The sequence below is a fragment of the Ranitomeya variabilis genome, chromosome 6, assembly GCF_051348905.1.
Source record: "Ranitomeya variabilis isolate aRanVar5 chromosome 6, aRanVar5.hap1, whole genome shotgun sequence".
In the NCBI taxonomy this organism is placed as follows: Eukaryota; Metazoa; Chordata; class Amphibia; order Anura; family Dendrobatidae; genus Ranitomeya; species Ranitomeya variabilis.
This window is the reverse complement of record NC_135237.1, coordinates 365,996,542-366,010,348: the sequence shown is the minus strand read 5'-3', so window position 1 is coordinate 366,010,348 and position 13,807 is coordinate 365,996,542. Positions and strand designations below refer to the sequence as shown.

At 45.1% G+C, this 13,807-nt stretch overlaps 1 protein-coding gene across 6 annotated transcripts in view; it reads left to right on the top strand.

Annotated features, from left to right (window-relative positions):
• RIPOR2 (RHO family interacting cell polarization regulator 2) overlaps nucleotides 1–13,807 on the top strand; it is a 254,439-nt gene that overhangs the window by 215,443 nt on the left and 25,189 nt on the right. For all 6 annotated transcript variants that reach the window (XM_077269995.1, XM_077269990.1, XM_077269993.1 and 3 more), the window contains 4 exons: nucleotides 3,104–3,265; nucleotides 4,161–4,319; nucleotides 5,520–5,704; nucleotides 10,531–10,614. In XM_077269995.1, the coding sequence (XP_077126110.1) occupies nucleotides 3,104–3,265; nucleotides 4,161–4,319; nucleotides 5,520–5,704; nucleotides 10,531–10,614 (590 nt within the window). The remainder of the gene's footprint in view (nucleotides 1–3,103; nucleotides 3,266–4,160; nucleotides 4,320–5,519; nucleotides 5,705–10,530; nucleotides 10,615–13,807) is intronic.

Sequence of the window (13,807 nt, the reverse complement as noted above, 5' to 3'; positions counted from 1 at the left end):
TTCTTGAAAACATTCATTTGAAAGACGAGAGTGAATAAATAAATGTCAAAGTTAATTTAACCCTTTGACTACTTGGGACATCATACATCTGGAAAAGTAGTATGACTAAAAGGGGATTGACTAAAAGGAGCTTGTCAGGAGAGGCTTTCAGCATAGTGAAGTTGCCTAGGGAAGTAGACTGTCTGCTCTCCTGGCCCGAAGGTTTAAAGGGGTTGTTCAGTGAAAAGTAACTGTAGCTTACAAATTGGTGGGAGTGTAAGAGTAGGACCCCCACCAATCATCAGAACAGGGTACTTTCATCCCCACCAGAATGGAGCAGTAGTGCATATACTCAACAGTGGTGGATAGATTGTGAGCCCCATCAGGGGGCAGTGCCAATAATGTCTGTAAAGCCCTGTGGAATTAATAATGCTATATAAATAACATAAATAAACTAGATGGGCATTTCCTGAAGGAAATACATGGTGCTTGAACAGCGCTGCCAGCTGCCAATGAACCTCAGGAGCAAGTCTGGCATGCAGGGCCCTGCCCCTGGGTATCCAATTTGGCCCCTTGGTAGCCACTTTGATGTGCGGGGCCCCTTGTTAGCAACTTTGACCCCTTGGTAGAAACTTTGATGTGCGGGGCCCCTTGTTAGCAACTTTGGCCCCTTGGTAGCCATTTTGGCATGCAGGAATCCTTGGTAGCCATTTTGGCATTTAGGAATCCTCGGTAGCCACTTTAATCGGAGGCCGGGGACCCTCGGCCTCCGATTTGGTGGCCGGGGACCCTCGGCCTCCGATTTGGAGGCCGGGGACCCTCGGCCTCCGATTTGGAGGCCGGGGACCCTCGGCCTCCGATTTGGAGGCCGGGGACCCTCGGCCTCCGATTTGGAGGCCGGGGACCCTCGGCCTCCGATTTGGTGGCCGGGGACCCTCGGCCTCCGATTTGGAGGCCGGGGACCCTCGGCCTCCGATTTGGAGGCCGGGGACCCTCGGCCTCCGATTTGGAGGCCGGGGACCCTCGGCCTCCGATTTGGAGGCCGGGGACCCTCGGCCTCCGATTTGGAGGCCGGGGACCCTCGGCCTCCGATTTGGAGGCCGGGGACCCTCGGCCTCCGATTTGGAGGCCGGGGACCCTCGGCCTCCGATTTGGAGGCCGGGGACCCTCGGCCTCCGATTTGGAGGCCGGGGACCCTCGGCCTCCGATTTGGAGGCCGGGGACCCTCGGCCTCCGATTTGGAGGCCGGGGACCCTCGGCCTCCGATTTGGTGGCCGGGGACCCTCGGCCTCCGATTTGGAGGCCGGGGACCCTCGGCCTCCGATTTGGTGGCCGGGGACCCTCGGCCTCCGATTTGGAGGCCGGGGACCCTCGGCCTCCGATTTGGTGGCCGGGGACCCTCGGCCTCCGATTTGGAGGCCGGGGACCCTCGGCCTCCGATTTGGTGGCCGGGGACCCTCGGCCTCCGATTTGGAGGCCGGGGACCCTCGGCCTCCGATTTGGAGGCCGGGGACCCTCGGCCTCCGATTTGGAGGCCGGGGACCCTCGGCCTCCGATTTGGTGGCCGGGGACCCTCGGCCTCCGATTTGGAGGCCGGGGACCCTCGGCCTCCGATTTGGTGGCCGGGGACCCTCGGCCTCCGATTTGGAGGCCGGGGACCCTCGGCCTCCGATTTGGAGGCCGGGGACCCTCGGCCTCCAAATCGGAGGCCGGGGACCCTCGGCCTCCGATTTGGTGGCCGGGGACCCTCGGCCTCCGATTTGGAGGCCGGGGACCCTCGGCCTCCGATTTGGAGGCCGGGGACCCTCGGCCTCCGATTTGGAGGCCGGGGACCCTCGGCCTCCGATTTGGAGGCCGGGGACCCTCGGCCTCCGATTTGGAGGCCGGGGACCCTCGGCCTCCGATTTGGAGGCCGGGGACCCTCGGCCTCCGATTTGGAGGCCGGGGACCCTCGGCCTCCGATTTGGAGGCCGGGGACCCTCGGCCTCCGATTTGGTGGCCGGGGACCCTCGGCCTCCGATTTGGAGGCCGGGGACCCTCGGCCTCCGATTTGGTGGCCGGGGACCCTCGGCCTCCGATTTGGAGGCCGGGGACCCTCGGCCTCCGATTTGGAGGCCGGGGACCCTCGGCCTCCGATTCGGTGCCCGGGGACCCTCGGCCTCCGATTCGGTGGCCGGGGACCCTCGGCCTCCGATTCGGTGGCCGGGGACCCTCGGCCTCCGATTCGGTGGCCGGGGACCCTCGGCCTCCGATTCGGTGGGCGGGGCCGGGGGGGCACTTACTTTTCACACACGGGGCCGGGGGGGCACTTACTTTTCACACACGGGGCCGGGGGGCACTTACTTTTCACACACAGGGCCGGGGTGCACTTACTTTTCACACACGGGGCCGGGGGGGCACTTACTTTTCACACACGGGGCCGGGGGGCACTTACTTTTGACACACGGGGCCGGGGGGCACTTACTTTTCACACACGGGGCCGGGGGAGCACTTACTTTTCACACACGGGACGAGAGGGTGTCATATTGACTTTATTCTGATGTTTGACTGTGATAAATGATCATGTCCTAAAATGGACACCGTACATTTGCATAGCTGCCATCTTTGGAAGGTCAAGCTGGGGGTAATGGAAAGTTCGCCATTATTTCCTATGGGAAATTTTTTTTTTTAAATGCGATTTAAATAAAATCTACATATCGGATCGACTATAAAAGTCATAGCACACCTGTCCCCACCGAGGCCTTCGAAACGCCGCCTGAACGGGGTCTCTGCGCCGAGCGGTTCGGGCCGCATTAATTGCGGAAAACGCGGAGAAGAAGAAGAATAATAATAAAATATAAGAAATCGGATTACAATATGTTGCTTGAACCTAGGAGGTTCAAGCACCATAATAATAATCATATGCTCTAGTACTCCATTCTAGCAGGAATAAAAGTGCCCAATTCTGGGAATCAGTGGGGATCCTATTAGTCGGACCTAAGTTTTCATCTATGATTTGGATAAGTAATAACTTCTTTATGCCAGACAACCCCTTTAATGCATATTACATTGGAATGAACCAATTTTAATAATAATTCAATGTTTCAGTTAATATGAAAGTAACATTGTATTTACTTTGTCTTAGTTATCTCTGGATTTCATGACATGCCGTCACTTCTGGCCTTCTGGACAAAATGTTCCACGCCTGTTCACATGTACCACATAAGCGCAGACAAAATTGTTAAACAGCTGCATGTAACATTTAGCCAAATGGGGAATACTGAAAGCCCAGGACTTGCTGATACAGGTATGTGATGTTCTCAATAAGGCCGCTGTCACACTTGCAACTGCAATGCGAGAAACCCGCATGAGTCTCTCGCCTCAATACCCGGCACTGCTGCCTGCACTCGGGACCAGAGCGTTCAGCTACATAGAAATACATGCAGCCGCACGCTCCGGTCCCGAGTGCCGGCGGCAGTGCCCGGTATTAAGCCGAGAGTCTCGCGCAAGTTTCTCGCATTGCAGTGGCAAGTGTGACACAGGCCTAATAATAGTTTTTATTTATAGAGCGCCAACATATTCCACTGCGCTTTACAATTCAACAGTTCGTACACAACAGTCATAAGTAACAAAGTTAAAGATAATACAATAATTAAAGCAACAATGGCGACAATGAGTGTTTGCGTCAGTACTTCCATAATGTCTGTCCATGTAGTCAGTGATCATGATCAAAAAGTGCGGGACCAGTTTGAAACAAAAGCAGGTTGGGAAAACCAAATAAATGAGCCGGAGCATATGTTGTTATATGTGCAATGGGAAAGAACACTGTGGCCAATTCACAGAAAAGAGCCCCCCACCGAAAAAAAAAAAAAAAGAAGAGCATATACCCTGTAGTAAGGAAATAATAATTGTACCTAACAATTGTAAATAACATAAGGTGCTTAGTTAATACTATTTTGATTAAAAAAGGGTAAAAGCCATTCCACCGCAACAATCAGGACGGTCCTCTAATATTAAAACCTCACCTCGTATCATCTGACCTCAATATAGATAAGGACTGAGCAGGACATTGGCCGCGAGTGTTCAGACACCTGCTCTATTACCCATAACTTGAGGTGCCCAGGCGAGTTTTGTTCAGGTTTTATGTATATATTATGTATGTTTATTACTAATACTATTTTTTTTTTTTTCTCTCTGTTTAGTTTACAGAACGCTGGTTGCTCATATTCTTGATAAAACAGAAAATATGTTGTCATCTAATTTATCTGGAGAAACAATCACAGTTTTTCAGTATTATGATTTTTTCAGTAGCCATAATATTACAGACCTCAGAAGCTATCTGACACACCTTGCTAAGGAAGGTACTGTATTTATTCTTATTTCATATTACATGTTTGAAAATACTAAAGGTGTTGTCCGCATTCTTAAATCCCTTTTTATTAGAAGGGTCCCCTGAAAATTAATCTGGGACTACCAACAAGTAGTTGTAATCTGGCAGGTCAACTTGGGAAGTGTCCAGTTACCCAGCAGTGACCCCAAAACATGACATGGTTCTCATTGATACCAGTGTATTGTTTGTGTCATGCAGGGACAATTTACATTGACTCTTTCTCTATGAACCTTGTAGGAATTTGCGCTCTCAGGTAGGCATTAGGTAGTGTTCACACAGAGAATAAGGTTTGGTCCAAGCATGTGCTGTTATATTGCTTTCATAAAACTTCAGAGGATTTCAAAATAGATTCTCCTGGTATAACAGCAAATAAACCGTACATTCAGCAGGCACATATACAGTATGTCAGTGCAGGCTCACCTGAACAAAATTGCAGTCTTTTCTTCAGTATCACACGTTATACACCGAAGTGGTACAGTTCTACCAGTCTCGATATCACCTTCAGCCTGAGCTACAGCAGCTCACAGTGTCAAACAGAAGTATTCAGCTCCATGCACAGTTCACACTGAACTTTCTGCACATCCACATGTTACTCTGCAGCTCCAACACACAGACTGCTCAGCTTTCCTAGCTGACCTGTGCAGTCTCCATGCAGAGAGAGACTCTGGCGTGTCTCTTCCCAGCTCCAGCTCACATTTTGACTGGACACTCACCAGCTTCACCCCACTCCACTCTGCTCAGCATTCCCCTGCAGCCTGACACAGGTGAACCCATTTCCTGGTTCTTAGTCAAAGCTAGCCAGATGCATCTGCAGTGCTAGAATTTAACCCAGTCCTACCTGGCAATGATACAATCTATTTATCAATTTTCCCAGCTAGACTGTATGCTGCCCACAGATCAGACTTCAAGTTCAACCTGGTGGGTTTCCTTTTTTTGATAACTGCTAATTATGTCATATTTTAATCAGTTTGAGGCTTATAACTTCAGGAAAAAAATAATTAACAATGTTTTTCCTGCAGATTATAATATCTGCATGTGTAAATAAAAGTTCCAAAGTTTATAGTAGTTACACTGAGAAAAAGAGATCGCATGTGATACCGCAAGTATAAACATATTGCTGTTCTGAGATCATTATTTACAATCATCTTCTCCATTATTTTTATCATGCCAGCCTCATTAGAACCATTGCTGGAGACCTCGATGGATACTGGTAAAATGGCAGCTCTGGAGATGTGCACTGTGCCTCATTCCCCGGATTCCCTAAATCTGCTGCTGTCTGAAAATGGTAGTGATGTCAGTCAAGCACTGGACCTGCTTTCCTCAGCAGCATCCAAATCCAAGGAGTTCAGAGATAAGGTAGGCTGTGATTTCTGAAGAGTTCCTGGAAGCTGAAGGAAAAGATTTCAACATTAGTTTGTGACAACCTAACTAGATGGTTGAGATGAATTTTAACATTTGACCCTCATTTTCATTTATGTCTTGTTCACAAAGTGCAGGGTTTTTTTTGCTTTTATTTGTAGACAAATCTGAAAAATTAGGAAAAAAACAAAGGGTTAAACTTGGCTTTGGTTCCAGTAATAATTTCTAACTGAAAAAAACACACACTAAAATGAAGAAATCTGAACTCCTAATGAAAAAAAACACATTAAACAACATATAAGCTGCTTAATAATTTGTGTAGTGATAGTGTGTTATTCTGCCATACCACAGCTATTAAAAGAAAAAAAACAAACATGAAATTCTGCATTTTTTTCTGAGCAATAACCACTATTTTACCAATTGGAAATTCTCCAAATAGAAGTTTTATACTGTGTTTTGTATATGCCTATTATTATCAATGAGGAAAAAACATAAAAATACATTAAGAAAAACACCAAAACGTTCAGAACATTTTTGCAGATCATTTTTTCCCGTTTCTAATATCTAGCAACTGATTGTAGGGAGGAAGGAGCAAGGACCCAATCATCAATAACCCCTACTGTAATGTATACCAGCAGAACATGCCTAAGTTGCAAAATTAATTGTTATTTAGTGAACTGGTAGGGGGTGCAGTACACCATTCTCCCAGTAAGTTTTTTAGTAATTTGCCTAGCTGTCAAGTTTATGGAGCTGAACAGGTATTTTAATATAAAAATACGGTTATTTAAAGGGGCTGACTTTTACATTGATGGCCTAGCCTTAGGACAGTGAAGAAATACACGCACTTCTGGGATCCTGATCCGTTAGTGGGGCAGCGCTTAATTTTCTACGCAGTGCATACCGCAGACTCTCCTTCAGTGCTGTAGTTTGCAGTTTCTTATGATCCAGAGGACCGATGAAGGTCTGGCTGACCAAAATGTCTTATTTTTTTCTGGATATTCCATATTTACTAAAATATTCCCGTTGAACGTATTTAATTAGTTCCAAGTATCTTTTTCATATCCCTAGGGTAGGTCATCAATATCTGATCAGCGGGCGTGAGACACCTAGAACCAGCAGCGACCGGTAGTGCTCGATTGCAGCCATCAATATAAAAGTCACGGACTACCTCTTTAAAGTGCCAAAACAAAAGATGTCCGTATAAGACTATACTAGATGAGAAATACATACAGGTCCTTCTCAAAAAATTAGCATATAGTGTTAAATTTCATTATTTACCATAATGTAATGATTACAATTAAACTTTCATATATTATAGATTCATTATCCACCAACTGAAATTTGTCAGGTCTTTTATTGTTTTAATACTGATGATTTTGGCCTACAACTCCTGATAACCCAAAAAACCTGTCTCAATAAATTAGCATATCAAGAAAAGGTTCTCTAAATGACCTATTACCCTAATCTTCTGAATCAACTAATTAACTCTAAACACATGCAAAAGATACCTGAGGCTTTTAAAAACTCCCTGCCTGGTTCATTACTCAAAACCCCCATCATGGGTAAGACTAGCGACCTGACAGATGTCAAGAAGGCCATCATTGACACCCTCAAGCAAGAGGGTAAGACCCAGAAAGAAATTTCTCAACAAATAGGCTGTTCCCAGAGTGCTGTATCAAGGCACCTCAATGGTAAGTCTGTTGGAAGGAAACAATGTGGCAGAAAACGCTGTACAACGAGAAGAGGTGACCAGACCCTGAGGAAGATTGTGGAGAAGGACCGATTCCAGACCTTGGGGAACCTGAGGAAGCAGTGGACTGAGTCTGGTGTGGAAAGGCGTGTGCAGGAAATGGGCTACAGGTGCCGCATTCCCCAGGTAAAGCCACTTTTGAACCATAAACAGCGGCAGAAGCGCCTGACCTGGGCTACAGAGAAGCAGCACTGGACTGTTGCTAAGTGGTCCCAAGTACTTTTTTCTGATGAAAGCAAATTTTGCATGTCATTCGGAAATCAAGGTGCCAGAGTCTGGAGGAAGACTGGGGAGAAGGAAATGCCAAAATGCCTGAAGTCCAGTGTCAAGTACCCACAGTCAGTGATGGTGTGGGGTGCCATGTCAGCTGCTGGTGTTGGTCCACTGTGTTTCATCAAGGGCAGGGTCAATGCAGCTAGCTATCAGGAGATTTTGGAGCACTTCATGCTTCCATCGGCTGAAATGCTTTATGGAGATGAAGATTTCATTTTTCAGCACGACCTGGCACCTGCTCACAGTGCCAAAACCACTGGTAAATGGTTTACTGACCATGGTATTACTGTGCTCAATTGGCCAGCCAACTCTCCTGACCTGAACCCCATAGAGAATCTGTGGGATATTGTGAAGAGAAAGTTGAGAGACGCAAGACCCAACACTCTGGATGAGCTTAAGGCCGCTATTGAAGCATCCTGGGCCTCCATAACATCTCAGCAGTGTCACAGGCTGATTGCCTCCATGCCACGCCGCATTGAAGCAGTCATTTCTGCCAAAGGATTCCCGACCAAGTATTGAGTGCATAACTGAACATTATTATTTGATGGTTTTTTTGTTTGTTATTAAAAAACACTTTTATTTGATTGGACGGGTGAAATATGCTAATTTATTGAGACAGGTTTTTTGGGTTATCAGGAGTTGTAGGCCAAAATCATCAGTATTAAAACAATAAAAGACCTGACAAATTTCAGTTGGTGGATAATGAATCTATAATATATGAAAGTTTAATTGTAATCATTACATTATGGTAAATAATGAAATTTAACACTATATGCAAATTTTTTGAGAAGGACCTGTATATTCCCAAAATGTTGAGTGGTGTTAATAAAAACACAGATGGCTTATCACCTCTATTGACAAGGAGACTTTTTTACTAGGGTTGCTGGTGTTGTTCGTTTTCCACTGCTGTGTAGGTTCTTCATTCTAAGGTCTGGAGTGGATAGTTTTTACCTCGGCTATACAGCTATACACCTTTTATAGTATGTCTGCCCCAGAAGAAACCTGAGTAGGTGAAACCTAGGTCCGGGCTGGATGATCAGCGTGCCACATTTGTGCTTCTTGTTGATGAGTGCTTTTGTATTTTTTTTTCTGTGATATGTGTACTTTTACATCAAATAGCAGGAAAGTCGAAACTATGTCGTTACTTTAGTAGTTGTAACTACTGGAGCTGTGTAGCTGAGGTGAAAATTATCCACTCCAAACCCACTGGAATTAAAGACTTACATAAAGGTGTGAATAGAAATTTTGTTAAAATGAAATATTTTCCCCAATACCACTTAACATTTTGGTATATACAGGTATTTCTCATCTAATGTAGGAGCTGCATGGGAACACTTTTATTTTGGAACGTAACTACAATTTCGAAGCATTGAGGGACTCACCCTTAAGACTTACCGTAGTTGTGGATTCTTTTAGGTAAACAGACTGATGTGCGATACCGTTCCTATAGTTTGGTTTTCTAATTATTTAAACTGGTTAGTTTAGAAAACCCAATTTCATACCCCCTATTCTGCATTTTCAATGGGTCTTATTTCCAGGATATTCATCTTGGCCTGCTAGAGAATGGCTACAAAGAGATACTGTCATTCTGAAGGACCGGTCCTGTTATGTACTACACAAACCATTATACTTAATTCTGTGTAATGCCTAATTTACCCTGTGGTGGCACTTCAGAGAAATCACATACTTCTCTTTGCAGACAATCCCTTTAAAGGGAATCTTTCACCTATTTTGCCGCTATAAACTGCGGCCACCGCCATCAGGGGCTTATCTACAGTATTCTGTAATGGTGTACATAAGCTCCTGATGTAACCTGAAAGATAAGAAAAACAAGTTAGATTATACTCACCCAGGGGCGGTCCCGGTGCGTCCGGTCTGATGGACATCGCAGGTCTGGGACCAGGGTGCCTCCCATCTTCATACGATGTCGTCCTCTTCCTTGCTTCTGTTGCGGTTCCTGCGCAGGCGTAATTCTCTGCCCTGTTGAGGGCAGCGTAAAGTACTGCAGTGCGCGGGCCCGGGCCTCTCTGACCTTTCCCAGCGCCTGCGCACTGCAGTACTTTGCTCTGCCCTCAACAGGGCCGAGAATTATGCCGGCGCAGGAACCGCGACAGCAGCAAGGAAGAGGACGACATCGCATGAAGATGGGAGGCGCCGGACCGCCCCTGGGTGAGTATAATCCTAACTTGTTTTTCTTATCTTTCAGGTTACATCGGGGGCTTATCTACAGCATTACAGAATGCTGTAGATGAGCCCCTGATGGCAGTGGCCGCAGTTTATAGGGGCAAAATTAGGTGACAGATTCCCTTTAATGAACATTTCCTTCCTTCATCATCCAGAATAAGAAGCAGTGCCCATATCCCAAACAAGCAGTATAGTGTTCTACTGCAATGGTTCGTTGTTCTATGTCAAAACTCCGTTATGGCCATATTTATAAAAAGAAATTCACTTACAGCGCGTGTTATAAGGAAACTAGGGGAGAAGTCAGGTGGCACAACACCAGGTGCAGTGATGTAAGGTGCCATGGCAGTGACCCTATCTGTACACTGCGCATGCACTGGATGCCGCCATAAAGGTAGAACAAACGGTTAATATAGCGACCTGTTTAATGTCATAAAACCCAGCAGTGTATTGACTTGCTGGTCCAGGTTCAGGCTGTACAAATCTAACAGTAACCAGTTCCTGTAAAAGATGGAAGCAATTGCTGATTACACTTGAGTAATAAAACTTGAATAATGTCAACGAAGGTGTAATTTTCTAATTACTGATTATAATTGGTTTTGGTTGTGCACTATTTCAGGCCCTGACGTACTACTGTGAGGCACTGACTCAGCCTAACGTTCATCTCCAGAAAGCTGCGTGCCTGGCTCTTAGATGCCTTCAGGTGAGTGTTAGTGATGATAACAGGCTATTATAACCACTCATGTCAAACGTCTTACTTTCCCCCAGAGCAGCAAGACAGACTGACCGGTTTTGCAAATAGTTATGTGTCTAAGCTATGTATTATCTATGTATGCTGTGTACTGCTAATGCTGTAAATTACTGGTGTTAATGGAAGCACATGATGACCTTGAGGCAGAATAGACTGTTTTTTTATTAGTGGTATTGGTTTTAGTAATTATACCCCTTTCTTTTGGGGTACTCAGATTTGATGTTTTATCCTCTGTTTGAAAATATAACCCTTTTATGTACATGTACATTAAAACATTGCTTTCTAGTTGTTGTTTTTTTTTTTCCATTTTATGTGTATATAGCCAAGGATTTAAAGCAAATCTGTCAGCAGGATTTTGCTAAGTAAACTACAGGCATTGTCATGTTGATGTTGATACACTGATTAAAATGATACTGATTAAAATGATACCTAGGGTGAAGAAATCCATCTTGTGGTTCTTGTGTAATCAGTGTTAGAAGTTTTCAGTTAATGAAATGCCCATGCTCTGGGGCGAGACTGTAGGCAGAGTCTTATCTTCCTGCTCTAAACCAGAGAAACCAGGGAAAGACCTGCCCACAGGCTGCCCAAAGCACAAACATTTTCCTCATCATAGAGACAGACTGTTTGTCTTCAGGGCGGCCTGTGGCAGGCCTTTCTTTGGTTTCTCTGGCTTAGAGCAGGAAGACTCTGCCTACAGTCCCGCCCTGGACCACGGGCATATTAGCTGCAAACACTGATTACACAAGAACCACAAGACTGTTTCTTTCACCCCATGTATCAATTTAATCAGTTTAAATGCACCAACCTAACAATGCCTGTAGTTTACTTAGTAAAATCCTGACGATAGGTTTGCTTTAACTAGTCTGGTGGTTTAAAGAAGTTTTCATATTTTTCAACCTGATTGCTGTGGGTATTCCCATATTAGGTGTTATGACACCCATTCAAATATATTGTCAATATATACAGGGTATTAATGCCGTAGGATTTCATTTTTGAATGGGCATTCCCTTCTCCAAGATCCTATCCCAAAATGTAGTAGGTGTAATAATGATAATAATAATAATAGTAAATACCTCCAATTAGAAATGTAGTATATCTTGACATCATTTAGAGATCATTTCATCTTCAACTTGCTTAACTGTTCACAATAACAATAATTTTGACCAGAGTGCACAAACTTTTACATGTCACTGTAATATGAGGCATAGCAATAGAGTGTGTTTTTGGCATCTTTCTGCTGCAAAACATCTGCAAAAATGCACATTTTATTCCAATTTGTGCACAGAAAATGGCCCGGAGACTTTTTCTAACGAGCATTAAAAAACAAGGGCAAAAAAAAATGCAACGTGTATTTAGGGCGTTTTCTCATTCAAATGAAGGGAAGCAAGTTGCAATTTTGGTATGGAATCTGTGCCAAAAACCATGTTGAATAATTCCATGTGACATACCCTTTAATATCAGAGACACAAGCTCTAATGTAAATGTACTGCAGTCAAACCTCTCCTCACCCTGAAGAAATATTATACATGTTGGGCCTAGATACTTACGGCTCAGTAGTACTGTCATTGGATGGAGAGTATTAAATTCACCTCTACAGAACACACCGGGGAGTACAGCAATGACCAGGCGCTGTGACTGGCAAAATTCACTATTACTTCTAGTGATTTGACTAGAGACATCTTCCGTGACTGTAGCTGATTTTTTCCTCGTCTCTATTCAGCACAGTCCATCATTAATGCTGCTTTCAGCCATGACTTGTCTCTGCTGTCTAGACATTTTAGGTTCCTCACATTTTCATCCTCTCCACCTCCTTTCTGGTGCCCTAACAGTGTAATTCTTCTTCTGCCATGAATACTGTGCCACCCATTGCCCCCACCTACTATGCCTCAGAAACTTGTGCTATAAAGATCCTCTTGAAAGTACTAATACCACAAAATAGTGCCCCCTACAGGAATAAGTGGCACCCAATGGGGAAGATTTGCGAAGCTTAATATGTGAGAAATCTGTCTTGAAGTGTTGTCTGGCGACATCTGGACCTGCTCACTTGCAGTGGCGTTTGGATGCGTGCACGATCAGCAGGTCTTGTGCTTATGTCCCATTCTAATTAACACGACGTGTGCAGGATACCTGCCTATCGTGTGACAAGGATATCTTACTATTTCAGCTTCATTGGAGGGGCACAAGGCTTAAAGGGAACCTGTCACCAGGTTATCTCAATATAAGCTACAGTCACCACCTTTAATGCCACTTTTACTGCATTCTACTAAGCAGTATATAAGCCGCCCACTCCTCCGCATAGCCCCAAAAATACCTTTTATAATCCTCCCTATACAACACGGTCAAGACTAGTTACACTCATCAGACCGGATCGTGCCATATGGGGGGACTATAAAAGGTATTTTTGGGGCTATGCAGAGGGGTGGGTGGCTTATAGCTTACTAGGCTTCTGTTAAAGTGGAATTAAAGGTGGTAGACTTAGTTTATATTGGGGAAACCTAGTGACCCTTTCCCTTTAAGATGAAACATCCCGTGCCAACATTTAAGGGCAGTTTTCTGGCGCAAAATAAGTCAACTCATAGGTCATGTAAACTAAGACTAGAGAGTAGTGATGAGTGAACGTGCTCAGATAAGGTGTTATCCGAGCATCCTCAGGTGCTAACAGAGTCTCTTCGGCGTGCTCGTAAAATATGTTTGAGTCCCCGCGGCTGCATGTCTCGTGGGCTGTTTGACAGCCGCAACACATGCAGGGATAGCTGTTTGTTACAGAATCCCTGCTGTCGATCAGCCGCGAGACATGCAGCTGTGAGGACTCAAACATATTTTTGAAGCACGCCGAAAAAACTCTGTTAGCACCCGATGATGCTCGGATAACACCTTATCTGGTCACGTTCACTCACCACTACTAGGGAGGCTACAAATGCACCATATTTATACTCCAGCATCAGCCACTTTGATTTGGAAAATTGTTGGACTGTTTCGTCTACATGCACCCATATAAAGGCTGCTTCAGTAAATGAGTCCTAGTGTTCCCTTAAGTAATCGGTGCCTTGTATAGTGCCCTGAAATATAATTGTGCCCCTGGCACTAATGGGTCTATTGAAATCGATCCCTAGTAGATTAGCAGCAACAGTAAATAATAATTAAT